The sequence below is a fragment of the Aythya marila genome (assembly GCF_965140915.1).
Source record: "Aythya marila genome assembly, chromosome: 29".
Classification (NCBI taxonomy): Eukaryota; Metazoa; Chordata; class Aves; order Anseriformes; family Anatidae; genus Aythya; species Aythya marila.
In genome coordinates this window covers 3,026,849-3,052,353 of record NC_139070.1, presented here as the reverse complement: position 1 = coordinate 3,052,353, position 25,505 = coordinate 3,026,849, and the positions used below count along the sequence as shown (strand labels likewise).

At 49.8% G+C, this 25,505-nt stretch overlaps 2 protein-coding genes and 1 long non-coding RNA gene across 19 annotated transcripts in view; 2 read left to right on the top strand and 1 right to left on the bottom strand.

The window, feature by feature from the left end:
• ARNT (aryl hydrocarbon receptor nuclear translocator) overlaps positions 1-4,135 on the bottom strand; it is a 29,436-nt gene extending 25,301 nt beyond the window's left edge. For all 10 annotated transcript variants that reach the window (XM_082781121.1, XM_082781126.1, XM_082781132.1 and 7 more), the window contains exon 1: positions 4,013-4,135. In XM_082781121.1, the coding sequence (XP_082637247.1) occupies positions 4,013-4,037 (25 nt within the window). In that variant the 5' untranslated portion in view covers positions 4,038-4,135. The remainder of the gene's footprint in view (positions 1-4,012) is intronic.
• A 175-nt stretch (positions 4,136-4,310) lies between these two features.
• LOC309888503 lies at positions 4,311-5,494 on the top strand. Its single transcript, XR_014319155.1, has 3 exons — positions 4,311-4,932; positions 5,235-5,338; positions 5,451-5,494. It is a non-coding gene; the product is annotated as an uncharacterized lncRNA (long non-coding RNA).
• A 65-nt stretch (positions 5,495-5,559) lies between these two features.
• Positions 5,560-24,756, top strand: SETDB1 (SET domain bifurcated histone lysine methyltransferase 1). 8 transcript variants are annotated; one of them, XM_082780841.1, is made up of 22 exons: positions 5,560-5,680; positions 6,942-7,166; positions 7,511-7,683; positions 8,202-8,239; positions 8,376-8,475; positions 8,894-9,061; positions 9,369-9,570; positions 10,841-10,914; positions 11,273-11,463; positions 12,334-12,463; positions 12,822-12,960; positions 15,484-15,642; positions 16,362-16,964; positions 17,466-17,582; positions 17,926-18,095; positions 19,001-19,626; positions 20,285-20,313; positions 20,594-20,768; positions 21,430-21,592; positions 22,090-22,301; positions 23,109-23,197; positions 23,825-24,756. In XM_082780841.1, exons 2-22 carry the CDS (start codon positions 6,955-6,957, stop codon positions 23,940-23,942), a joined length of 3,888 nt encoding a protein of 1,295 aa, XP_082636967.1. In that variant the 5' UTR covers positions 5,560-5,680; positions 6,942-6,954; the 3' UTR covers positions 23,943-24,756. The 8 variants fall into 8 exon arrangements, 7 of the variants coding, with proteins under 7 accessions (XP_082636967.1, XP_082636972.1, XP_082636970.1 ...); XM_082780846.1 differs by having other exon boundaries at positions 19,001-19,617; positions 20,594-20,726; positions 23,825-24,755; XM_082780844.1 differs by having other exon boundaries at positions 19,001-19,617; positions 23,825-24,755.
• The last annotated feature ends 749 nt before the right edge of the window (positions 24,757-25,505 follow it).

The window sequence follows — 25,505 nt, the reverse complement described above, 5'->3', positions numbered from 1 at the left end:
ACTATTAACACAAGCTCCAAAAGCTTTGTACATGGCAACGAGGGGTGTGCTGAGGGGGGATGAAGTGGCCACATGTGGGAAGATCAGCGGCCCAGATGCCTATCCTGAGAAACAGAGGCACTGAACAGCAATCCCTCTCCAGCTGCACAAGAGAGTCCCTGGGTTCGAACATAAAAGGCAAGCCACATCTAGGCAGGAGCAAGCAGAGCAGAAGTCCCAGTGAGCAGTCAAACAATCCTCAGGAGAAAAGCTGGGTTGTCATAATCTGTAAAGGCTGATTTCATTTAAAACTACAGTCCCTGAGAAAGCTGCCAACCCAACGTGATCAGCAGGTCACAGGTTCCAAGGTGCTTAGCTCTGACTCAATACACCAGTACTCAAAGAGGTAAGAACAGCATCTTTCCGATTCTCTGGAATAACAAATAAAAATAAATAAAAAAAGGCAAAGGATACAATCCTTTGAAACAATAAATGTTGAGAGCAAGCAACACGACAAGCATCCAGTTTTGAAAGTGGTTTCTTCAAAAATCCAATGTGTCACCAGGAGTCCCCGGCAGTCCTTCTGGGAACAGGGTGTGTTTTACACAGCCACTACTGCAACAAGCAATATTCCTGTTAGGTATCTGTTCCAAGCCTTTCCAGAATCAATCCCTGCTTGCCTTTAGCACATGCTACATCTAATTAAGGCCAGAAGAGATAAGCAGAGGCACCAGAGAAATTACGGATCCTTATTTGTAACTGAATACAAATGTGCAAACACAACCACAATTCAGCCAACAATTACGACCCAGAACAGAGTAGGCTGGAGAACAGCTAAGGGAATGTAATCTCGAGAGCCAGACTTCCACCCTAGCTCCCCTGGGAAAGGCTCTATTGCAACTACTGGCATCTCAACAGTGGAAAAACTTCAAAAAAAAGTCACAAAAATATTCAGAACTGTGATTTACGAGACAGGCCTGTTGTAGCTCTGAAATGCATTGTTATTGTACCACTGCCTGCTACAACCAGGCACTGCACAAGGCACAGCAAAAAAAGGCAGCTGCTACTGCAGTTCCTAACCTGAGCAGCATCTGGTTGCTTCCCAAGCCTGGTAGCCATCAGCAATTTTTTGCTTCACAAGATCAGTTCAAATGTAATCATTCATTAGCTCCCCCAAAAGCCAAGGAACTTCAGAGCAGGTCTGTGAGCAGTTAATAGCTGCTCACACAGCGTACGGTAAGTAACGAGCGCTTGCATTTCGCTCACAACTGTGAGGCTTCAGCCTGAGCACCACGCATGGCTTTGTATTGACGTGTCTTAATTTCTGCATCTCTGGTTTGTTAAGACTTATTTTTTCACTCAGTTGAGTTTTTTTTCATGTGTTTGAAATTCCCATGCAATGCCATGTGGGAATTTGCTTACTGCACGTGAAGTAAAGGATCCGCTTTGTCACCTGAGGACAACTATGCCAGCTCAGTGCTTTCACCTCATGGGAACACCCCCCCCAGGAAGCATTGTAGAAATCAACGCAGAAAACAAATGCATCTTCCACCTTCAAGTGCTCAGAAGCATACATTGAGAAGAGCAAAATGTTTGAAATGAAGCTGATAAACCACATATTTATCCAGTCAGCAGTGCTCTAATAATCCAAGTTAATATTAAGGTCTCCGAGTTAATTCAAGTAAAACAAACCTCTTTTGACCCCCACCCCACCCTCTCTCATACTCCCTCCTCGGTAGTGAATGCTATTCTCTTTTCACTCCTAGCCAGGAAATTTTAACTTAAAGCTTGTTTAAATAGGCACAACTGAATAACACTCTTCACAACTTAAGTCTTTCTCAGTTAAATAAGATGAACGGTCTGTGTGGTGACTCACCACACCCTTGAGAAGATGAGTAGAAAGGTTTGGCAGATTTATTTCTCAATTTGCTTTACCTGAAAATGCAGAGGTATTTATCCACCTCACAGGTTTCTGAAGTGACCTGCTTTGCCCATGTAGCAGTTAGAGGAAGGTCAGAAGACCCAGGATGGCACCACACCGAACACAAACCACACGTTGAACACTTAGAAGGAATTCTAACTTATTTTGCAGTCAACTTCTTCATCTTTCACCATGGCCTGCCCAAGCTGTGAGGACATTTCATGTATTTTCAGGCACTATGCAGCATTCACTGAAGCTCTGCAGCCTACTTTTCAAGATCAAGGAAAGTATTCTAAAGAATACTTTTCACGAGTAATTTCCCAAACTAATAATCTCCACATATATAATGCTTACGCAGACTAAGTATTTTAATGGCTTCTCTGTTTAGAAGGACAGAGTTAGTATTGGTCAGTCTGTTTACTGATAGTTACAAATATTAAACACAAATGTTGAAAGTTCCCTCTCTTTTCCTTGTGAATTTGTTTAAAATGTTTCCATTATCCAAGATGTCATGCAACTCTGAAGACTACAGTTCTGTAAACACTTCATAATACAGGAACAGTTTAGAGCAATGAGTATCTTCCTTTCTTCATTCACTGAATTCTTACACAGTTGGCCCATAGCTTACATTTTCCATTCTTACCCCAGGCAACAGCTTTTTTTTTTTTTTCTGGCTTTAAATTTAGCTACATATCCTTTGTCTGCCAAACTGCAGAACCTCGATCAGCACTACACTGGCAAGAGAAATGAGCTTCCTGATCAACTCCACACCACCACCAATGCATATGACTAAGATTTTACTACTTGGAATGATCTCACTGTTTCAATGGGACGCTGTTGTGAACCAAAAGCACGTTTTACCACAGAACTAGAAGACAAGTTTGACAGTTTCCATTTCAGATATGTTTTTGCTAAGCAGGATTCAGGAACGTTTGATTCTTCTAATATGATTTCTACCTTCTGATTGCTGAAGAATTGCAGCTCATTATGTGACACAACAACCACACACTTCCAGACACCATTTCTGCACCTTTGCCTCAAAATCACCACAGACAAATGACCCAACATGTTTTCTCAATATTTAAAGCCACAGAAGCTTCCTAAACTAAGTTAGGATGAAAAAAAATCAACCTTTACAAGTTGCATTGAACAGTCCTCGATAAACCTGAACAAGTCACATGGCCCAAGACCTACTCAGCCTCAAGCCACAAGCAAGAATAGTTGGAAACCACAAACCAACAACAAAAAAAAGACATCAAAGCTCAAATTCTGATGTCAGTCACCACGTTGTAAACTCGCAGCAAACTTCACAGACATCAGGTTATTCCAGGTAAGTGCTGATTTCAGATCAGTTTAGCCAGAAATCTTAAGAAAGCCTGAAGGATTGTGTTTTTGTTTTTGTTTTCCCCCAATTAAGCTTCAGGTATCACCAACTCCAAGCTTCCTCCAAAGAGGGGGCTACCCCTTGGTTACTAACCTGAGAGAGCAAAAGTTGAAAGAATATCCTGCTTTTTGCCAGCAGGTGCTCGCATCCTTGGTTACACACCAGCTATTCAGCTCAGTTGTTTAAAGAAACGGAGAGGTTTATAAGAAGACTCCTCAAAACAACCCATCAACTTTTGCCCGCTGCTAATTAATAAAAGAAACTTCAGGCAGCACGCAGCAAGAAAGGCTCTAACACCAACATAAGCCGCTCAGGACAGCGAGTATCGGACTCGCTCCCAACCACCAGGGGAAGGACAGCAGCCAGAGCCCAGCACCGAAGCCCCCAGACGCCTGCAGGGCCCAGCGGGGGGGGGGGGCTGCCCTCCTGCACAGGGCGGGGACACCCCCCCCCGCACCCCGGCACCTCAGCCGAGGGGCAGCGGCTGGGTTCCCGGCCTCGCGTCGCCCCCGCCGGCCCCGAGCCGGAGCCCTCGGCCCCCTCCTCCCCTCTCCTCCCAGCCTCCAGGCCGCCCCCCCTCAGGGCCTCCCCCAGTCCCGGCGGGGCCCTCCCCGCCTACAGCCTCCCTGAGCCCACCCCCGACTCGGCTAACGGCGCCGCCGGCCCCCAGGCAGCCCCCTGCGGCCCAGCCCGGGGTCCCTCGGCCCCGGCTCGGCCCCGCGGCTCACCCGGGTTGGCGGCGGTGGCGGCCATGGCTCCCGCGGGCCGGCAGCCGCCCCCCACCAAGATGGCGGCGCAGGAAAACCCCGCGAGCCGCCGACGCAGCCGAACCCGCCCGCCTCGGGGGGCGGGGCCAGCCGCGCGGCGCGGCGCTTCTATTGGCCCAGCCGCCGCAAGGGCGGGGCGAGCGAGACCCAACGGCCCAACGGGTGAGCCCGGCCGGGGGGCGTGGCCAGCTAAAGGCCGGGGCGGTGACGTCACGGGGGGGTTTCTGTCGGAGGGCAGGAACCCGGGAGGGGGCCGGGCCCGTGCCACCGCCCCTCCGGCCCCGGCCCCGGCCCCGCGCCCACGCGGGGGGCACCCGCGGCAGGGCCGAGGCTTTGCCCGGAGCCCCACCTGGGCGGCTCGGTTGGAAGCCCGAGGCGTTGCTGTTCCAGCAAGCTGTCGCCGTTTGTTTGAAGGCAGCCAAGTTCCATCCCCAGATTCCCTCCCAGGAGGGAGCCCGGGGACCCAGCGCTCGTCTCCTGGGGACGCCTGTGTCCTCCTCGACGCTCCCCAGCTCGTGCCGTGCCCCTGTCAGACCCACAGAGCGACCCACAAGTCCTCAACCGCGAGGCAGAGCAGGTACTGGGAATGCTTTCAGCTCGAGGGGGTCAGAACTGAATCCGCAGGGTCCCGTCATTGGGAGTGCCTGGAAGGCGATGGCGCTGCATTCCTGCAGGATTCGTGAAGCCCTGCGGACAGAAGGCAGCCGCAGCCAGGAACAGCACTAGGACAGCGGGGCACAGCAACCAGCCCATCCGTCCGTGGAGAGGGAAGGAACGGCCCCAAACAGCACACGTGGGACTAGACTCAGACCTGGGGACTTCCAACAACCTCTGGGCACTGCGGGACTTGGCAGATCCTCTTGCATCACGTGCCATCCTCGGTATAGTCCAGGCTGTGCTCACTTGTTCCTGGAGCACACATTAGCTTTATAAACACATAAAGATAGATAAATGTATATAGATAGACCTGTATACACTCAGCTCAGTCCGTGTGGCTTTCCTGGCACTAGTCTGAACAAGCCTCCACTTCTCTCCAACCTTGTATAAATCTATCCGTCTGCTGCTACAAAGGTCTCTTAAGCAATCGGAATGTTACCACCCCTGTTTTCTTACTGGTGTTTTTTCCCAGCTCACACAAACTCATGGCCCACTTCTAACCCAAGCCACCGTCCTTTCTTTGAAGGGTCTGCCAAGTCCCAGTGTCCCTGTTGCACCTAATACTGCCGGGATTGCACAGTCCAGATGCTTGGGCAATGCAGCTGTGAAAAAAAAAAAAGCGTAATGAAAGTAATGAGATATTTTAACCTGCATTTTCCTGTGAAATGAGGAGGGCCCTCGCACCTCCTCTGCACTGCATCTCACTCACCCTCCATGAACCTCACCTGCCTCTGTCCTGCAGAGATGCCCCTGGCAGCCTGGAACTCGGGGCCAAGCACCTGAGGGCCACCCGCATGGAGAACACTGTGCCGCCGCCAGCTGTTGACGTGGACAAGGGCTTCACCATGGCCTTTGTGGTGCTCATCTGCCTCTTCCTGCTGGCCGTGGCGATGCGGTGCGCCAAGCTCGTCGTGGACCCCTACAGCGCCTTCTCAGCCTCCACCTGGGAAGAGGAGTAGATGAACCGTGCAGGTGTGCGCAGTGTAATAAGTGGTAGGAACCAAACCACTCTCAGAATAATCTTTATCAGATCCAAATTTATTAAGCAAGCATTCAAGCAGGCAAAACAGCGCTGGGCGGCCGAGGAGTCTCTGCTCCACCAACGGCGCGCACCTCATCCCCGCCAGCGTCCCCCTTTTATAGCCTGGTTGTTCAGGGTGTACGTGACGTATCCTGGTATGTCCTGCGGTTGCGTGTACTGTTGCTAGGGGGTCGTCTCAGACCTCCTGGTGGTCATGAGGATGAAGGCCGTAGTCTTCCTCTGCGTTGCGGGTTGCGATCTGGCTGAGCAAGCACTCTCCATGTTCTGATCAGGATGGGCAGCTGGAAACTCTCCAGCTATGCAGGGTTGTCACAGCCCCCACAAGCTTTCCCACCGGTTTGATTAACAAACTTATTATACAATGTTTATTACATGCGGGGCCCCGCGTCCCCTGGTGCCAGGCCCCATAACCCCCCCCCCCTCCCCGCTGCGTGCTCCGGGGCTCCCAGGGCCCTCATCGCCCCCGGGGGCCCCCCCCCGGGGCCCTACCCCGCCACCCCCTAGGTGGCAGCCCCGTGCATTTCCCGGGCCGCGGCCCCTTTAACGCCCCCCCATCCCTCCTTTCGCACATGCGCGTTGGCTCGCCCCTGCCCTCGGGGCTTGGCGCGTGCGCAGTGCCGCGGCTCCCCCGCCGCGCCGGCCGGAGAGGGAACGCTGAGCTCCTCGGGCTGCCGGTACCGGAAGTGACGTCCTGCTGCTTCCGGTCGGGCGCAGCGCCCCTTCCCCTTCCCCCCCCCGTTTCTCAGCCTCCTCCTCGGTAACCGGGGGCGGGCCCGAGGGCGGCGGAGGGGGCCGGGAGGGGGCCGGGGGCGGCCGAGCCGGGGCGAGGGGAACGGGGAGCCGTGGGGCGAGGCGAGAGGAGGGGAGGGGGCGACGAGTTCCCTACGTGGGGGGCGGGCCTGGGGCTGCAGGGCCCTGCAGAGGCCCCGGGCCGGGGCGCCCCAGGCAGCCTCCTGCGGCCCCCGTTCCCCAGCGCCGTCCCGCCGCCCGCCCCTCCGCGCTCCCAGCAGCGTTTGGGGGGCCGGGGGGAGGGGTTGCGACTCGGAGCATCCCGGGGCTGGGAGTTACAACGGTCCGGGCCGCTGGCTTCCAAAAGACGGAGCTTGTGCTGTTGCCCGGGCTGTGCCTCGGGGAGGGCGTGCTGCAGCCAGAGGGTCTCGCCGGGCGTTTCTCACCTCTCTGTGGTTTCAGGCGTGCAGCACAAATGGATTCGAAGGAGATCAAAGAGCTGCAGCAAGAAGTGATGGAGGAGCTGGGGATCTCCATGGAGGAGCTCCAGGACATCATCGATGAGGAGCTGGAGAAGTTTGAATGCATAAAGCAGAGGAAGCAGCAGCTGGAGGAGCTGGAGAAGTGTGTGAAGCAGAAGGAAGAAGAGGTGGCTCACGTTGACCGGCTCTTTGATGATGCTTCAAGGTGGGTGTGCTTGGAATTGTAGCCCTGGAATTGTGTCTGAGTGCAGCCTCAGAGAGTAGAGGAGGGGGCAGATCAGGTGGCAGAGTCCCATGTTTTGAGTGCTGCCCATTTCCCTTCCGTGTAGACTGACACCGTGGTTCTGCATTGATTCATTTGTATGTGGTTATTGAGGGGTAATTAAAATTATTCCCCTGTGGCTTTGGATCCTTCAAGTGAATATTCTTACCTCACCTCATGACAGTTGTGTTTAATTAGGAGCTCCCCAGTGGTTTTTCTGTAATACTGTGAGACGTACAGTTGGATTCACATAATCTTTTGCTGTATCTGTCTCTTTTTTCCCCCAGAGCCATTGATAAATGTGAGATACTGGTAAAGGATCTATACTCCAAGCTAGGCCTCCAGTATCGCGAGAGCAGTTCTGAGGACGAGGACTTGGCTGCCAAACCTACAGAAGTGATTGAGATCCCCGATGAGGATGATGATGATGTCATGAGTATCGATTTGGGCTGGAAGAACAGTTCAGTATCTCATTGTGCCACTTGGTGATAAGGAAGGGGTGGAGATATGAGCATGTCTTGGAGCAGGGGGGGAATGAGAGGAATAATGGTGCCATAAAGCTGGCCATAAACCACAGTGGTCCTGAAGCAGAAGGTGGAATGGTAAATGCCTTTAGTTTGTGTGAAGAACGCTACCACTTGCATGGTCTGCCAAGGCCCCTGTAACTGTTCCATGGTTCCTGGAGTTTGGATTTGTTCAGGTGCCAAGCTGGGACCTTCCTTTTTTCCACTTACCTGGTTATTGTCCCCATCAAATGCTGCCTCTGCTGTGGAGAAGGTGCAAGTGCAGCATGTCATGCATCTAGAAAGGCTCACTTGATGACTTAGTAAGTGTCTTACTTGAGTGGATCTCCTGCCAAGGACAGAGGCAGCTTTTGAACGGTTGCCTTTCTCTGTTCCCTTTTCTTTCAGTGACTTTGTAGGATGGATTCTTTATCCCCAAGGTGTTTTAAACTACTTCTTTTCTCTCTAAACACAGGTGATACTAATCCCAAAATTGTAAAGGATCAGACTCTGGTGAGTTGGCAAAGACTTGACTATGGTGTACTTCTGTAGTTGAGTTTTGCTGGAGCACTTAGGACATCGTTGTATTTGGTGGGGAAAGAAAAGTTGCATGCTTTTTCTTATTCTCTTTATCTTTCCCTCTCTTCAGCTGCGTGAAGCCATGGCTGCAATGAGGAAATCTGCGCAGGATGTTCAGAAATTTATGGATGCTGTGAACAAGAAAACAAATGCCCAGGATGCACTAAAAGGTCAGTGTGTGAGAGCTTCCTGGAGCTGACAGATACTGGCTGACACCTGCATGTGCCCTACCCTTGGGCCTGTCTGAATCTTGGGCCTGTTTGTTTTCTTTCTGAAAAAGGAAAGTTCGATTTCTTTCTTTTCTGTTTCCCCGATGGAAAGGCCAATTAGGGTATTCTGATTGCAAATTTCTGTTTTGTTTCTTTATGCCCTTTCCAACCCAAATACAAATGATAGTGTTCCCGTAACACAAGAGCTTTTTAGTGCTACTTAACCCTCACTTGTTGATTACTCCATCCAGAGGCACTTAAAATTACTAGAAACAGGGGTGCTTCCTGTCTCAGGTCTCACAGACACTCTTCCATTGCATGTGTAAGACAAGGAGTCCTTGGGCAGTTTCTGGCTTACTTCTGATTGTTCTTTGGGTAGATGTGCAGACCCCTCAGCAAACTCCTGCCCCTCTCCAGTCTGTTGGACCTGCTGCAGCCGGGAGTGATCTCAGCAATGATGGTGATCTGAACATTGGCATGAGGATCCTGGGCAAGAAGAGAACCAAAACATGGCACAAAGGAACTCTGATTGCCATCCAGCCTGTCGGTATGTCCTGTGCTTGCTGATGTCTTGGTGCTTCTGGCTTTCACTAAGCTTTGGTTTGCTAATTACTTTGAGCAGTTCCCTGTGTCAGAGCACCTAATGTCACTTGAAAGAAGATCCAGTGAAAAGCACTGGACACTAATACAATGTGAAGGTGACACGTCACCATAATGACCTTCCGCCATCCAAATTCATTTGTGAGAGGCTTTCAAAAACGTTCTGAGTGTGGTCAGAGTGGTGTATGGTACTAGACTTCATGTGTGAAATCACATGGCTTCTATTGAGCTTGCCCTGTTGAAATGTCTTTCAGGTGCTGGTAAGAAGTACAAAGTAAAATTTGACAACAAAGGGAAGAGTTTGCTTTCTGGCAATCATATTGCTTATGACTATCATCCCTCCCCGGAGAAACACTATGTTGGGAGCAGGGTTGTGGCAAAATACAAAGATGGGAATCAGGTGTGGCTGTACGCTGGCATTGTGGCTGAAACCCCAAACGTGAAGAATAAAGACAGGTATTAATTCTCCTCCACAGTCCTGCACCCTCTCTTTTTTCCTCTTCCCCCCTCCCTCCCCCCTTTTTTTCTAATTAGAAGGGAATTTTCTGTTGTAGAAGCTACGTTCTTTTCTGGCCTTTCCAGGGACTTAGTTCTCAATGTTTTTTCTTCAGCTTTTCTTATCTATAAGCTTTGGGTGGAGTTCCTCTTCTATCACTTGTGTCCCTGAGTCAGAAATTATATTTGGTAGTTCATTCAAATTATCACACAAAGGTAACTCTGCACTGCTCGAGGCATATAATATGGCGTTAGCAAATATGAGTTCTAGAAGTGTTTGTTGCCAGCAATGCTGCCAAAACACTTGAGGAGAAGAAACAGCATGTTTAAAGCAGTCTCTTCAGCTGCATATAAATAAAGGGCAGGGCTTCTTCGATGTGGTTTTGGCTTGTGGTCTTTCTAAGAAGATTCATAAAGGGTATAATCACCCTGCCTGGTTCAAATGTGGCTCTGCCATAAATGCCTAATTGTGTAAAGTCCTATCTGATAAGTGTTTAATAACTGAAAATGAATTGCATTTATTAGTCATACTGCAAATTTACTCCTCCTGGCTAGACTAGCTGTAATACTGATCTCTTGTAATGCAGCCTTGACCAGGCTCTGTATTCTGACACTGTTGTCTGGAGGCACGCAGTACTGAGTTGGTGCCCTGTCAGCCTTGTGGGCATAACCCTGGGAGCTCCCGGTCCCCTGTAGGCACTGAGACCTCTTCCATGCTCATCTCCTGTCTGCAGGTGGAGCCCTGGCAGTGTCCCCCAGCTCTCTCCCTGTGGTGCTCTTTGAGTCATGGCGTGCAGCCTCATGTGCTGCTCTGTCCCAGAGACTCCAAAAATATCTTTGCTTGCAGAAATTAAGAGCCATTAAACCCTCTTTTCCCTCCCTGTGGCTGAGGCACAGAGGGAGTCTGGAGTTGAGGGAAGAGGGCCTGGCTGTGCTATGCTGCTGGGAAGCCTTTGGGCAGCTTCTCTTTTTGTTGTCTTTGGGAGCACAGGCATAGCTCTGGGCTGTCTGGAAACAGTGGGAGTGGCAGTACTGGGAAGCTCATGAGCTTCTGGCAGAAATGATCATTTTTTTTCTGTCTACATCTGTCATGCCTATTTGAGGGCCTTTGTGACTGGTAGAAGAAAGAGGAGGGTTTCTCTGCTTCCATTATATGATGTGTGGCTGCATTTTATTTAGTTGCATTTCTAATTTCCAACTTGTAACACACATTCTCTTTGCTTCTTTCTAGGTTCCTGATCTTCTTTGATGATGGCTATGCTTCATATGTCAAGGAGTGGGAGCTGTACCCAATCTGCAGGCCACGTGAGTGATCTCATGCCTCTCCTATGTCCTAACACTTACATTTTATGGAGGGCTTTTGGGCATATGAAGGAGCCTCGCTCAAAAGTAGAGGTTATGCATGTCACCTTCCAGTGCTGTGCCTGTGGAGATTTGCTTTGCGTATGAAGCGGGAGAAAATAACGGTTTCTTACCCGCACAGTGAGTGCGCTCCTTGCTCTCTACATGCCTTAACATGGCTACATGCCCTACCACCAAGATTGCTGCTTGATTGTTCTTACATAAACATCGATCTGGGATCTCACTGAAAAAGAGTCAAAGATTCTCTTTGTAAAAGTCTTTCATCAGCTTCATTTTCTCCTGTCCATCCCTTTCTGAACAGTTAAAAAGACTTGGGAAGACATAGAAGATGTTTCTTGTCGTGATTTCATTGAGGAATACATCACAGCCTACCCCAACCGTCCCATGGTGCTGCTGAAGAATGGCCAGCTGATCAAAACAGAATGGGAAGGGACCTGGTGGAAATCCAGAGTGGAAGAAGTGGATGGCAGCCTGGTCAAAATCCTTTTCCTGGTATGGCAATTTCCCCTCTACTGTTAGAAGGGGAAGATGGGCTTAGATTTGAGTGAGGGGTCTGATCAAATCCAGATTCATTGCTAATGTCAGACAGTTTTGGACCAAGCAGGTGTTTTGCTTGCTCTGCGAACTTCTACTGTATAGATGTGAAGGTGAGACTTAAATTAGATGATGAAAACTTCAAAAGCTCTTTAAAGTATTTTGCACATAAAACTTTAAGAGCAAACTGCAATTAACAGATGAATAAGAAACGAAACATCCGCACATGTTCTGTCCTGGTCCTTTCTTGATGTAAGCTCCTAGCAATGTGTTCTGTCCAAGTGCTGGTTTGAGAAGCAGGAGAGAAACAGAATCTGCAACATTCTGCTTGCTCAAGTTCCACAAATTGCAGAAAGAGAGACTTACTTTTCTGTGCCTGCTTGGGTCCCTTTTTGCTGAAATAACTGCGTAGCCACTGGTGCTGAGAAAGATGTGCATTTTCAGACTTTACCATCACTGTCCTAGAACAGATTCCTTTTCATGCAGAGGAGTTCACATATCACCTGGGGTAGTCTGGTTTCTCCAGCAGTGCCTTGCTGATCAGTTGTTGGACTGAGAAGAGAGCTGCATGTGATGTTTGAGGTCTTGGTAGTGGGCCTCTTTCTAGACTGGAGGCAAAAGTGGGTCTGTAGTCAGTGTTCCCCTGGACATGATGAAGTATTTACTGCCTTGGCTATATGGTCTTTCATGATCCTTCAGTTTGATGCTTTGTCTCCTCAATTCAGTCCTGCTGACTTTAAAAGCATCACTGCTGTTTCCTGGGTTTATATCCTTCATCTAGGAAGCTCTTGCTGTGTTGTGAGTGGTGCTGCCTTCTCCTTTTTGCAGGATGACAAACGCTGTGAGTGGATTTACCGGGGTTCCACACGCCTCGAGCCCATGTTTAGCATGAAAACTTCCACAGCCTCTACCCAGGAAAAGAAGCAAAGTGGACAAGCAAGAACTCGTCCCAATGTCGGTATGTTTAATGTGTATCCTGGAATTTGAACAAATGCATTGTGGGCATTTTTGTGCATTTTCTTGTTTTGCTTCTTTTTTTTTTAGTAGAACTCCTGGAGTGTGAGATCTACAAAGGGCTTTATCTACCGGCATAAGGATGTAGCAAAAGCAGACCACAGTTGTGTGAAGTGGCCAGAATCTGTTTGTGGTGACTGGCTGTGACTCAGAGATCAGCCAGTTGCCCATTGTTAATTGCAAATGCTTATGTCTTGGTTGCCTTCATGAACTAAGTCAATGTTTTGTGACTAGTGCAACAAACTTTGTTTGATGCAGAGACTTTCCTTGTTGATATTTTGCTTTTTCTTCTTCCCCACTAGGTGCTGTCCGGAGCAAAGGGCCTGTAGTACAATATACACAAGATTTAACTGGAGCTGGTACTCAGTACAAACCTCTAGAGCAAATGCAAGCAGCTTCGCTGGCTGCACGGTCCATTTCTCCACAGCTTGCTGAGATGGAGTAAGTACTTGAGTCAGTTGTCTGCTTCCGCCACTACCTCCTTTTTGTTTTGTGTCCTGTGCTCAGCTCTTTCAGGCACCATGCTTTCTGTGTAGAGGAATCCTCAGGTGCAGGTTTCCTCCATGGCTAGACTTATTTCCTGGTTATACAAACTGTTTTTAGTTGTGCTTCTGGGGAAAACCATAGATAAAGGCTGCTGGATGACTAACTGGGGGTGGGAGGGCTGACAGCCCAGCACCCCCTGAGCCAAATGCCTTGTTCTTACCCAGGGCTAAAGCTTCGCACTTAACGTATTTCCAAGTTAGAACATTTGCTGCTTCTCTTCTGAAAATCTGAATTGCTCCCTCGTGTCACGTCCAGGCACTGGTCTCCGGCTGCCTTGCATTCCTCCACTTGGACTGACCTGCTCACAGACCTCAATGACTTACAAGGCACTGAGAACTCAGGATCAGTGGTTGGTCTTGGTGGTCGTGAACCAAACCAGATAAAACTAAGCTACGGCCAAGTCACACACATGCCTCCTCCCACCAGGGGCCCAAGTGGGATGTTCTCAGAGGTGCGGGTTTGTGCTGAAGGAGGCCTGGATGAAGGAGGAACTCAACCTTGTGATGAAGGGAGCATGTCTGAGAACACCAGGGTACCTGAGCATGTGCTCTGGGACTTTGTAGGGGAGAGAGATACTGTCCCAGTTCATTTTTGTCACCAATGTGGATTTCCCATCCGAATTTATGGACGCCTGGCTCCGTGCCAGCATGTTTTCTGCTGTGACTGTGCCTTGCTACATGGGCAAAAGGGAGAAAGGAGATGCCCCAGCTGTAAGGAACCTGTGCAGCAAGTGAACTTTTACTCGCCAGATGCTCTTTAGGTGTAGCAGCGTGTCAGAAACCCTGTCTGCCCCCAGCCTCCATTCTCAGAATTGGATTCCTCTCCCAATACCAGTGCAATATGACTCATTCTGCCCCTGGATGTGGGGACTAACTAGGAAATGCTCCTCCTGTTCTGTTCTGACCTGAGACTTCAGAATTGAAACCGCAGTCCTGTTCTTCATCTCTTGCATAACCAAGAAGAGAGGCCCAGAGCCAAAGGAGGTCTGCTCCAGCATGAGGAATGCAATGCTGGCTCTTGGACCTTCAGTCTAGGGCTCCACCTGTGAACGGAAGAAGAGCTGTCCTGGCACCCCAACACTAAGGCACCCTGTCGAGGGTGTAGGAAGGATGTGCAAAAGCACAACAGGAAGACGATAAAGTTGCACTGCTGGGATCTGCCATCCTGCAGTCTTGCTGACTGACAAATCTCATTTTCCATTTAACAGTCCTTGCAGTGGTTACAAGAAACACTTTTTTTCTCTCCCCACAGTGGCTTTGACTTTAGGATCTTGTTTTCAGATTTAATACAAGCAGACACTACAGCCGTCTCCCCACCCTGCCACTAAGTATTGAACTATTTCAAAGACAACTGTTTGGTTTTTTGTTTTGTTTTTTTTGCACCACTGACTGAAGGCAGCATACTACTGTCTTGAGGGATACTTTTGGGTTAATTAAACATTGCTTTTAGGTTATTAAAAGTGAGAGATTGATTTCTTTGCTCCAGTGTTTTCTTTACTCTGAGGAAGGCCTGGTTCTCTTCCCTCTCTTTACAGGCTCTTTCACAGTGCCAGGGAGCTGCCAGTGTCAGCCATTTCTGGCTGTCTAAAGTCAGTTGACAGAAGCATCTTTCTATTGCTCTTAAATTTCTAAATGTGTGTTTAACACCTTGCTTGTAAGGCAGATATTTGCTGAAGTTGTCACCCCTTCCTGCTCCTACTGTCTCTTTGTTTTATGCCCTGATAACATAACTACATTTTTCTACCTGTGGAAAAACTAGTGCCTTGCTTGGGGTGGCTTTTGTTTTATCAGTATAAATGGACTGAAAACTTCCATTGTTGTTTTCTCTGAGTGTGAGGGCTGTCTTCCAGGTCACTCCCGCTGTCCTGATACTGTGTATTGGGCTGCAGAGGTGTTTGGGAGCCCCTCATAGCCCTTTTGTCAGTGATACTGTTACATTCCCTCGTACATTCTTATCTCAGTGCTTGTTAGGGACAAAAGAGCCTTCTGTACTTCTTGTTCCTCCCACTGCTCAGTACTGTAGCACTGACTGAGCCTCTGTAAAGTAATTTCTGCTGTTGCAGGGGGTTTCTTCATGCACTGGTTTGTCCAGCTTCCTGAAGTGAAGGCCTTGCTTGTTACATTCCCTCTCACCCTCATTGCCTCACTTTCAAATAAATAGCTTTACAGCAGAACTCACTTTTAGAAGTGGCTGAATTCTGACATCTGGTTGGAATTATTGTGGGACTGCAAACAGCACATGGAATCGGAAGTGAGCTAATTTCCACCGTCGTTAGGAAGAACCTGTTCAGTTTCTTTTGGCTGGGCACTGTTAACATCAGTGGGTGAGGGTTATTTTGGCTGCTCCTGCCTGTCTGAATCCTACCGGTTGTATGAACATATGCACCTTGTAAATCACCTCCCTTCTTCCCTTGTGCAGATGCTCTGACAGTCAGCTGGCCCAGTCGAGAAAGCAAGTGGCCAAGAAAAGTACTTCCTTCCGTCCTGGCTCTGTGGGCTCTGGGCAGTCTTCACCTTCTTCACCTGTTCTAAGTGAAACACCTCCTGCTGGAAGGACCGGTGCATCCCAGCAACATCGGTAAACAAAGCTTGTTCACACTTGGTACACGTGCAGCAGAATCGCTAGGTCCTTCTGAGAGTTTAGGGGTGCCAATACACATTTGGAGCTTGTTTATTTTAGTGCAGGTCTTTTGGTATGGACTGACACCTTTGCCAGCTTGTCTGGTCTTGAGCATTTGTTGTCATCTTACCGTATTTTCCCTCCCAGACAACCATTTGTTACATTTTGTTATGGACTTGAGCTTGGAGGGTCTGTTATCAGTACTGACCAGCAATTACCCCCGCAGGGCCCTGGCCATAGGATTTGACATGCTTGTTTTTGAATGACTCCTGTTTCCACAAGCTTTCTGGGGCTTGAGCGTGGAGCTGTTATTAATCTATATCTGCAGGTGGCTTTTCCACAGTGGTGGCTTTGTCACAGTACAGAAGCCATTGATCCTTGTTCTGAGATCACAGCTGGCTTGTTTCTGCTTCCTTAGTTCTGATATTTTGTGTGTGTGTGTGTGTGTTCACTGTGGCTGGTAACCATCCCTTTGGGACATGTGCTGCCTTACTATAAGGGAATGCTGGAGCTTGTGTCTGATTGAGCTCAGTAGGAAAGCCAGTGAGGTGTCCCAGTGCGTAACTAGCAGCTGCTTTGTTAGGAATTAAGTGTCTAAAATCCATTTCCAGATTTAGGAGCAAGCACCGCTCTTCCTTAAGCTGCAGTTATTCAGCTTGTTCCTTTTAATGTAACAGGTTCTCAAGTGGCCAGGCAGGCACTGGCACAGCACAGACCTTCCATGGCATGATGGACCGTGTGCCCAACGAGCCCTCTTACCGAGCCCCGCTGGAGAAGCTCTTCTACCTGCCGCATGTCTGCAGCTACACCTGCCTGTCCCGCGTCCGTCCCATCCGCAGCGATCAGTACCGCAGCAAGAACCCCCTGCTCATCCCCCTGCTCTACGACTTCCGACGGATGACGGCCCGCAGACGGGTTAACCGCAAGATGGGCTTCCACGTCATCTACAAGACACCGTGCGGGCTGTGCCTGCGAACCATGCAGGAGATCGAGCGCTACCTTTTTGAGACAGACTGTGACTTTCTTTTCCTGGAGATGTTCTGCTTGGACCCATATGTGCTGGTAGATCGCAAGTTCCAGCCCTACAAACCCTACTACTACATTGCAGACATTACTAAGGGCAGGGAGGATGTGCCCCTGTCTTGTGTCAATGAGATTGATAACACCCCGCCACCACAGGTGGCCTACAGCAAAGAGCGCATCCCAGGCAAGGGGGTGTACATCAACACCAGCTGGGAGTTCCTCGTGGGCTGTGACTGCAAAGACGGCTGCAGAGACAAGTAGGTGACTCCTTGTTTGCTGCTGGGCCTGGTGGGTGGGGGTCAGCACCTGGACTGTGCTGCCTGCCCAGATAACAACCCTTTCCTGGCTCAGCTGAACAAACTGCAGCATTTGATGAGACCTTCGGATAGATTGATGTCTTCAGCCTCTCAATTAACCTTAGCATTGTGCTAAAGCTGAGCTCTCAATATGCCCTTTGTGTAGTCTTTTTCTTTTACAGTATTTATGCTTCTGATCTCAGCTGTGTGATACAGCATTTGATTCTGCTGTTCTAAAGTTGTGCTGAGCAGTTTTTCCCCAGGGGCTGTCCAAGGTGGACCTGCAGTGGACTTTAAGCCCATGCAGCCCTGGTGGGCCACAGGTTTTACTCCTGATCAAGTCTTGGGTGCATATATACATGCAGAAAGATGCAGCTTTTTTTTTTTTTTTTTTAATTCCTGCAAAACCAGTGTGTAAAACTAACCTCTGGGGCCTGGGTGGGTTTTTGTGTCTGTCTCTAGATCAAAATGTGCTTGTCACCAGCTGACAGTCCAAGCAACTGGCTGCACTCCAGGCGGGCAGATCAACCCCAATTCAGGATACCAGCACAAAAGGCTGGAAGAATGCCTCCCAACAGGGTGAGTAGAGCTGTGCCATCTCTTCTCACAAACACCAGCCCCAGAAACCTGGCCTCTGATGCTATCAAGAGGCAGTATTTCCTGAAGCTGAGTGCAGATACTGAAAACCTGCCTCTCTGTTCTTGATTCGTCTGTTAATGTGTGGCCTAGGGTTTCTACGCATTGCTGTGGTATCTGGCAATTACAGCCTCACAGTCTCCCTGCTCTGCTGAGCTTTATGTCACTGCTGTCGCGGGTCCCTTTGCATCGTTCCTGGCACAACATCAAATCTTTGGGATACGTCTTTCTCAGGGAGGGTGATTAAGGTCCCAGAGAGATGTTTCACTGTTCTCCTTTCTTTCAGGGTTTATGAGTGTAACAAGAGATGCAAGTGCAACGTTAACATGTGCACCAATCGCTTGGTCCAACATGGGCTCCAAGTCCGGCTACAGTTATTCAAGACTCAGAACAAAGGCTGGGGCATTCGCTGCCTTGATGATATTGCTAAAGGCTCTTTTGTCTGCATCTATGCAGGTAGGATCTCACCCCACTGAACAAGGAGTTAGAAACCTCTTAGGTTTGAAACAGCTGCTGTGAATGAAAAGCCTTTGTTGAGCCAGTGTTCTTCCAGGTGGTCATATGTATGCAGATACAGAACTAGTTTGTGTTGCTTAACAGGAGGGAAAAAATAAATACCGAAAAGATCTGGTTGCGTCCGGCTTGTGTCAGGCCTGAGATGTATGCTTTGTTTATCTCAAAATGCAAAACCCATTAGAATGGGTGTGAAGCTCTTCCTGTGCTTGTTAAAGAAACAGGAAGGTAAAAACTTAGGTGCTGAATTTGCAGCACTTTGATGCCCTTGCCTTGCCCAACTCTGAAACAAAATGCTGCTATGGCTGCAGCACCAGTGTCAAGAGAAGTGATCAGATTCCCAGAGCTGGCTCTGTGCACTGAGGGTGAATCAACATATACCTCCTTCCTGTTTACATTGAACCAGTCCCTGAGACATGGGCACAAACCAATAAAATGCAGAAGTTGCACAGCATGGTTGCATTAACTCTGAAAAGAAACTAACCATGTGTATTGCCTGATTTCCTGTGTTTTGTTTTCTTGCCCTTAATATTGTTTCTGTGCTACACCCTCACCTCCAGCCCAAAGCCTTCAGAGAAAAAGGCAGTCACCATGTTTGAATTGCTGTTCAGAGATTTCATTGCTGGAAGCCTGTGTGTTAACAAGGGTCCACTTCAGGTCAGGCATGTGCTTCAGATTTTTATTACCTCAGGTATTAGGATAATATGTTGTCCTTTCCCAGCCCAGCTTTGGAATAAGGTGCTGTCAGTCCTGTGTGTGCATCACTGAGGCCTTGGAGAGGACAAAATGGGTGGGGTAGGAATATAATCTGTGGAAAACTCAGTTTGCTTTTTATTTACCACTGCCAGGGAAAATTCTCACGGATGATTTTGCTGACAAAGAGGGATTAGAGATGGGTGATGAATATTTTGCAAACCTGGATCACATTGAGAGTGTGGAGAACTTCAAGGAGGGCTACGAGAGTGATGCAAAATGCTCATCTGACAGCAGTGGAGTCGACCTCAAGGAAGAAGAGGAGGAAAACACAGGCACTGAGGAGCAGGAGGAGTCCAATGAGGACAGCTCTGATGACAACTTCTGCAAGGATGAGGACTTCAGCACCAGCTCAGTATGGCGCAGCTATGCGACACGACGGCAGACCCGTGGCCAGAAAGAGAACGGGCTGTCGGAGACAGCCTCCAAGGATTCGGGGCTCACCCGGCAAATCAGCCACGATGAGATGGCAGTAGCTGCCTCCTGTAAGCTGCCAGTGTCAGAAGAGACCTCCAAAAACAAAGTAGCCTCATGGCTAAGCTCCAACAGCATGTCCGATGGCTTCCAGGACCATGACAGTGCCTCCTCCTTCAGGATGAGTGAAGGTGGTGAAGCCAAGGCCTGCAAAACAGATCTCCCTGTTGAGAGAGAGAAAGCATCTGCTCCTGCCCTGGGCGATGTGGATGGAGAGTCAAAGGCACTGAAGAAAGATGTAAGGAAGGTTTGTGGAACTGGGATATGTGTATTGCAGCCTGCTTTGCAGGCATAGATGTAGAAACTTAAGACACAGATGTGCCTTAGCTGTGCTCTTGCTTGAATGGGTTTTCAGCACAACTAGGTTGACTGTGGTGCTGTTGGATGTGTGTCCCCTTGCCCTATTTACTTGGCTTTTGCCACCGCGGGGGACGTGGAGGTGCCCTTTCCCTTCCTTGGGCATGTGGTGGCGCAGAGGCTGTGAACAAATGACTCAGCATGAGCTGGGCTGAGCTTGCCCCAGCTCAGCACCGCTCCTGCCCCAGGGTGCTGGGTTCCTATGCAGAGGGTGTGCAGCCCTGAGAAAGGGAGCCACCACAGCCCCTGCCTGGCTGCCTGAGCTGGTGTGGAGTGAGCTCAGTCAGGGCTGGGGACAGTGTGGAGACGGAGGTGGTCTCTGTCCATCCTCTTGCTCTGGAGAAGGGGACTCAGAGCCCCACCAATGGGGTGTTAAAGGTGGGGGACCTGCAATCATAACTTGGCCCTTCTGGAGCACCCCAAGGACTGGGTGTCACTCTGAGCAATAGGGACACCCAGGCTGATATTTTGCAAGCATATCCACAAAAGGGTTGAAGAATGCTCCAAAAAGGAGAAATCTTAATCTTCTGTGTTTGTCTTTTGTGCAGGAACATGAAGATTCAAGCAAATTTCCTGGGTAAGGTTTCTTAAATCATATTTTCCTGCTTTTTATTTCCAAATTTCCGTCAGAACCCTAGCATTGCAGCAATTCATTCAACTCTGTTACCGCCATTGCCGGAGGGAGCTGAGAGGCTGGGAGGGCCTGGGCTGTGCCCTGGTGTGTGCTGGCAAATTAAATGCTTGGAGATAATGGTCTCTCCCAGATCTGCTTTTTTCAGCTGCTGGATCTCTATCTGGCATGCAGACAGACCTGGTGGAGATAGAAGTATGACGTGCTCTTCTCCTCACCTCCATAGGCTAAGCGACCTGGGAAGGATGTATGGCTACAACCCGAGCCCTCCCAAACTAGAAGGAATCCGGAGGCCGACAAGCAAAACAGCCCTGCTGCAGAGCAGACGACACTCTGTCCCCCTGCAGCCCACCACAGAAGTAAGCACTGACCCTTCAAGCTTCAGACATGGGCTACAAGGGGTGAGCCTGGTTCTGCCTTATAGCCCCAAACTGATTTGGTGAAAACCTTGAACTGTTGGGTTTTGTATATGCTGCTTTTGTTCCCAGCTGAGTACCAGAGCAGTGCCTTTGGTTCCTACCTGTGATTTACTTGGAGAATTCTGACTTTTGGAGATTCTTGGAGAATTCAGACAGTGTGGATCTCTCTTGGTTTTGAAAGCCCCAAAATTGGGAGAGTTTGTGTTTGGTCTTCATGTTAGAATGGGATGTAGCACCTTGGTTTGCATGTCCAGCACCCCGGGGATCTATTCCTCTGCAGAGCTGGGGCTAGGAAGCCATCTGTTGGGGAGATAGCCATCACTGGCCTTTGTTTTGGGGGTTATTCTCCCTTCCCTGCAAAAACCCAGAATACCTGATGGGCCAAAGAGGACTCATCTCTGCATTGGTGCCACAGGAGTAAGCAGCCTCCTGTAGCCCCACTGCAGATTGGCCTGTGAGGTGGGGTTTCTGTCCCCTTGTGGTTCAGTGTCCACGTGTTTGCAAAAGGGTTTCCTAGAGTATGGAGTAAAAGAGTAAAATACTATTTGGGGAAAAAGGAGCCTTGAATGTCGCTTGAAAAGCATTGGACCAATGCTCTCCCCTACCCAGGCTACACTCACAAGATGCTAATGCCTTTTTGCAGGATGTGCTGACCCTGTCAAGCAGCACAGACAGCGAGGGGGAGAATGGGCAGACAGTGGCAGGGCAGGCCCAGGGCACCACCAATGACAGCGATGACATCCAGACCATTTCGTCGGGCTCTGAGGAAGAAGAAGGGGATGACAAAAAAACCCCCTCTGGCTCAGGTGAGGATAGTTGCACCGCACTGGGTGAGGAACACTGAGAAATGAGAGGTGTAGCAAGAAATACTGGCCAGAAACTGCCAGGAAGGGTTGATAGTTGCTGCCCCCAGTGACAGGGCATAGCAGCTGTTTTTCATGTCCTGCTCCAAACGTCTCTGAGCTAAGTGTTACAGCCAAGGCTGGAAGCTTCCCAGTGCTCTGCTTGTGCTAAAACTCTGCAAAAGCCAGTCTTCAAGTTCTACATAATAGTGAATATATAAGAGAAAGCAACTGTGTGATGCTTTTTATGGTGGGTGTCCCATCTCTTCTGGGTTGGGTGGAGGGCTGGGAGGTTTCCAGGAGCCATTTCAAGGTGGTGCTTTAGATTTGAGCTGCATCTCGAAGAGGCTTATCACCCTTCTGTGAGAGCAGAGCACCTTGGGTTGGCAACACTACTGTGGGGTTCCTCTTCTGAGAGATGACGAGAGGAAGTGGCAGCCATTGCTCCTATGTTGTGGCAGGTCCTGTTAAGAGGCAGGTGGCAGTGAAATCCACCCGAGGTTTTGCCCTGAAATCTACTCATGGGATTGCCATCAAGTCAACCAACATGGCAGCGGCCGACAAGGGTGAGAGTGTACCTGTCCGCAGAACCACACGCCAGTTCTACGATGGAGAGGAGTCTTGTTATATCATCGATGCCAAACTGGAGGGGAACCTGGGCCGTTACCTGAATGTGAGTCACAGCCCTCAGCAGCTCTGTGGGAGCACTGCTTGAGTGTGATTTGAACTAATCTGACCTTGGATAAGCACCCTAAACCTTGGTTTGTTGTCCCTGCCTGTCTCTGTTGTGTTGGGTTGTTGCTGTGTGGTATGATGCTGGTTAGGAGCTGAGCCACCTCCTGGCCACCCCAGCCCCTCCTCGAAGGGTACAAGTGGGTGATTGTTGCTGATTTGGGCAAGATTTTGGATGTATTTGGGGTGAAACTAACCCTGCTGCTCCAGTACAGTGGTTTCACTCCTTTCCTGGATAGCAGACAAACCTGTTTGCCCCTTGCTTCAAGGTGGCAATGGAAGCCCTGAAAATAGGGCATGAAGAGGGAATGTCTCTGGTTTTCTTAGTACCCTTAGCATCTGAGAAGAGAAAGGGACAGATCTGAGGTAACCTGTGCTTTTAGTGGGCCTCTTCCTCCCCAGGAGTAGATAAACACAAACAAAAAGGGAAAAGAGCTCGGCTAGCAGGATGATTCCCCACCCCCAGAGTGAAATAGGGGAGGCTGTTCCAGCCCCATGACGTGTGGTAAGTGGGATGGCCAAGTCAGTCCTTCCAATGACCGTTACCTTTGCCTACTTGGATCTAATGACTCAACACTAGTCATGCAGGCAGGGGAAGGAGTGTGCCCTGTCTCATCAGGATTTCACTGAACACAGCAGTCAAATCAGGAATGCTGCTTGTTTATAAAGGGTTATATTTATTACTGGCTGGTCAGCATCCCTCCTGACACAGGAACTTGCTTAGTGCTTGTCTCTGGTCCCTTTGCAGCATAGCTGCAGCCCAAACCTCTTCGTGCAGAATGTTTTTGTGGATACACATGACCTCCGCTTCCCCTGGGTCGCCTTCTTTGCTAGCAAGTAAGTCAGAGCGCTTGGGGAAGGGCGGGTGGACTGTGCCCACTGACAATTTGTGGGCCTTGGTTGAATCCAGCCCCTTGGCTGGGGCTGCGTGACCAGTGTGGGCTGCTTCGTCCTGGTAACCACCGCACTGGTTTCATACCAGCCTGAGCAGGGAGAATGGGCTTGGAGATGAGTTGGGTGAGGACCTCTCTTCCTGTGATAGATTCTGCTGCAGTTTGCATCAGTTTGGGGCATTTCCAAGGGGGAGAGATGAGCATGGAGTAGTCGGCTGCCTGGGGTGTTTGAGTCACCAGCAGCAGAAGGATGAGCCGCCACCTCACAGGCAGCACCGGGCAGGGGTAAATCCCTGCTGTGCTCCTCTCTGGCGCCACAAGCATGATCTCCCCTTGGTGAAGCCCCATGGGAGTGATTCATCAGGGAACTTTGTCCCTTGTTCACTCTGGAGCCAAATGCAGCTCTGCTGGCTGCTTCACTCTTGCCCTGGGGAAAGCTGGACTGCACTGCCCTGGCCAGAGCAGCTGTATGTAAGCTTTGCTCTCTGCTAGCAGGAGATTCTCCTGTTTGGAACAGCCTATTCTCCCAGCATGTCCTCGTTGTGCACTTACTTTTGTTGATTCTTTCCAGGAGGATACGAGCTGGCACAGAGCTGACATGGGACTACAACTATGAAGTGGGCAGCGTAGAAGGCAAAGAGCTGCTGTGCTGCTGCGGGGCTATTGAGTGCCGTGGGCGGCTGCTCTGAGCCCACTGGTGCCCCCCAAGTGCTCTGGATCCCTGTTGACTGCTGGCCTGGTCCTAGCTTTCCCTTTGTGAGGATAAAGTACTGTTTCTTCTGAGCAGAGAAGGGTGGTGGTTGTTTACTGGTGACTGTTACAAAGCTGAGTACCACGGCTATGAGTTCTCCTGTTCATTTGAAAATTGGGTCATCAGCTGAACACGGACCAGAGCCTGGTGTAATGCACCTGGAGTGGCTGCAGTAGGGGGTAACACCCCAGCCAGCTACCTGATGCTGGGAGCTTTGGCTCCACTGTGTCCCATGGGCTACATTAGCCCTACACCAGTCTGATTTGTCTCAACACCATAGAAAAGGGCATTTGCTGAGCTCTGATGTAGGACAGCTGATGGAGGTCCTTAGCTGTCACAAGCAGCTGTTACTGCTCTCTTCTAGCTCTCTACTGAATTTAAGACAGAAACCTCGAGGCAGCTCCAGCCTATGCTGATGGTGCTGCTAGTCAAGTGTTTCCAGCAGGAAATGCTTTGTAGATACTCGAGAGAAGCACTTCAGCATTGGGATGGAGCTGTTGCTGTCCATGCAGCCTTGGGTCCGGACTGGGAGGGAAGTGACAATGGTGAGGCTAAGCCATGTAAGAATGGACCAGTCTGGGGGGTATAGCAATGCAAGTGAATTTGGGTGGAAAAAAGCATCTCTCCTCAGCTCCTAGCTCTTGTAAAAAAAAAAAAAAAAATTGTTTTATTGTTAAAAAGCAATAAAGTGTGTTTTTCTACTGAAAAAACTTGCTCAACTTCACCCCGACTTTTTGGCCACTTCGGTCTGTGTCATGAGGTGAAAGTAATGCCAAGGTTTGCTGTGATAGCAGAACAGGGGTGAAAAAATTAACCTGCTGCAGCAAGGACACCCCTACTGCTGTCACTGTCCTGCCAGCTAACCACTGCTGTGAACTATGCTGGTCCAACTGACACATCTCGCAGAACAAAAAGCAGGATTTCTACTTCCTTCAGCAGCTGCCTGCCAGCACCAGATGAGCCCAGACCTGTTAAGATGTGCATAATCAGGGGCACGCAGAGGTCAAAAAGCTCCTACAGGTGTTTTCACCCTCCTTTCCTTATAGCACAACACTCGCTACAGCGTCAGCTTCTTCACGAGGAGAAGCCAGTGTGAGGCTGGTGCTGGCAGGCAGGGAGGACGGGACAGCTGCCTGCCAGCCAGGGCCGGCTGCTGGATGTGGCACAAACACCACTACTGTGCTGTATTTTTTCCAAGTACTGAGGTACAATTTTAGGTGTTCTTAGTGGTTGGGGTAGGGAGGAGGAGGGAAGGGCGTGTCCGAGGTTCAAGAATGTCAAGCAAACACTGGCTAAAAGTGGCAGATTTTACAAATCAGATTCAGTTTGTAGAGCAAAACCACCTGGAGAAGCAATGGAGCAGCAGGAAGAGGGCCGCAGCTCTAAGAGCAGGGCTCCAGCCACCGCTGCGTCCTCAGGCACCTGGCCCGAGGGCAGTGCTCAGCCTGTGCAGCTGCACTCCCACAGGTGCCCCACACACACTCCCCAGCCACCAATAAAC

Coding starts and splice junctions, on each gene's coding strand:
- SETDB1 (XM_082780841.1), top strand. CDS start 6,955: ATGGATTCGAAGGAGATCAAAGAGCTGCAGCAAGAAGTGATGGAGGAG. Junction 16,965..17,465: donor AAAGACGGCTGCAGAGACAA/GTAGGTGACTCC, acceptor GTCTGTCTCTAG/ATCAAAATGTGCTTGTCACC. Junction 21,593..22,089: donor AAAAACCCCCTCTGGCTCAG/GTGAGGATAGTT, acceptor ATGTTGTGGCAG/GTCCTGTTAAGAGGCAGGTG.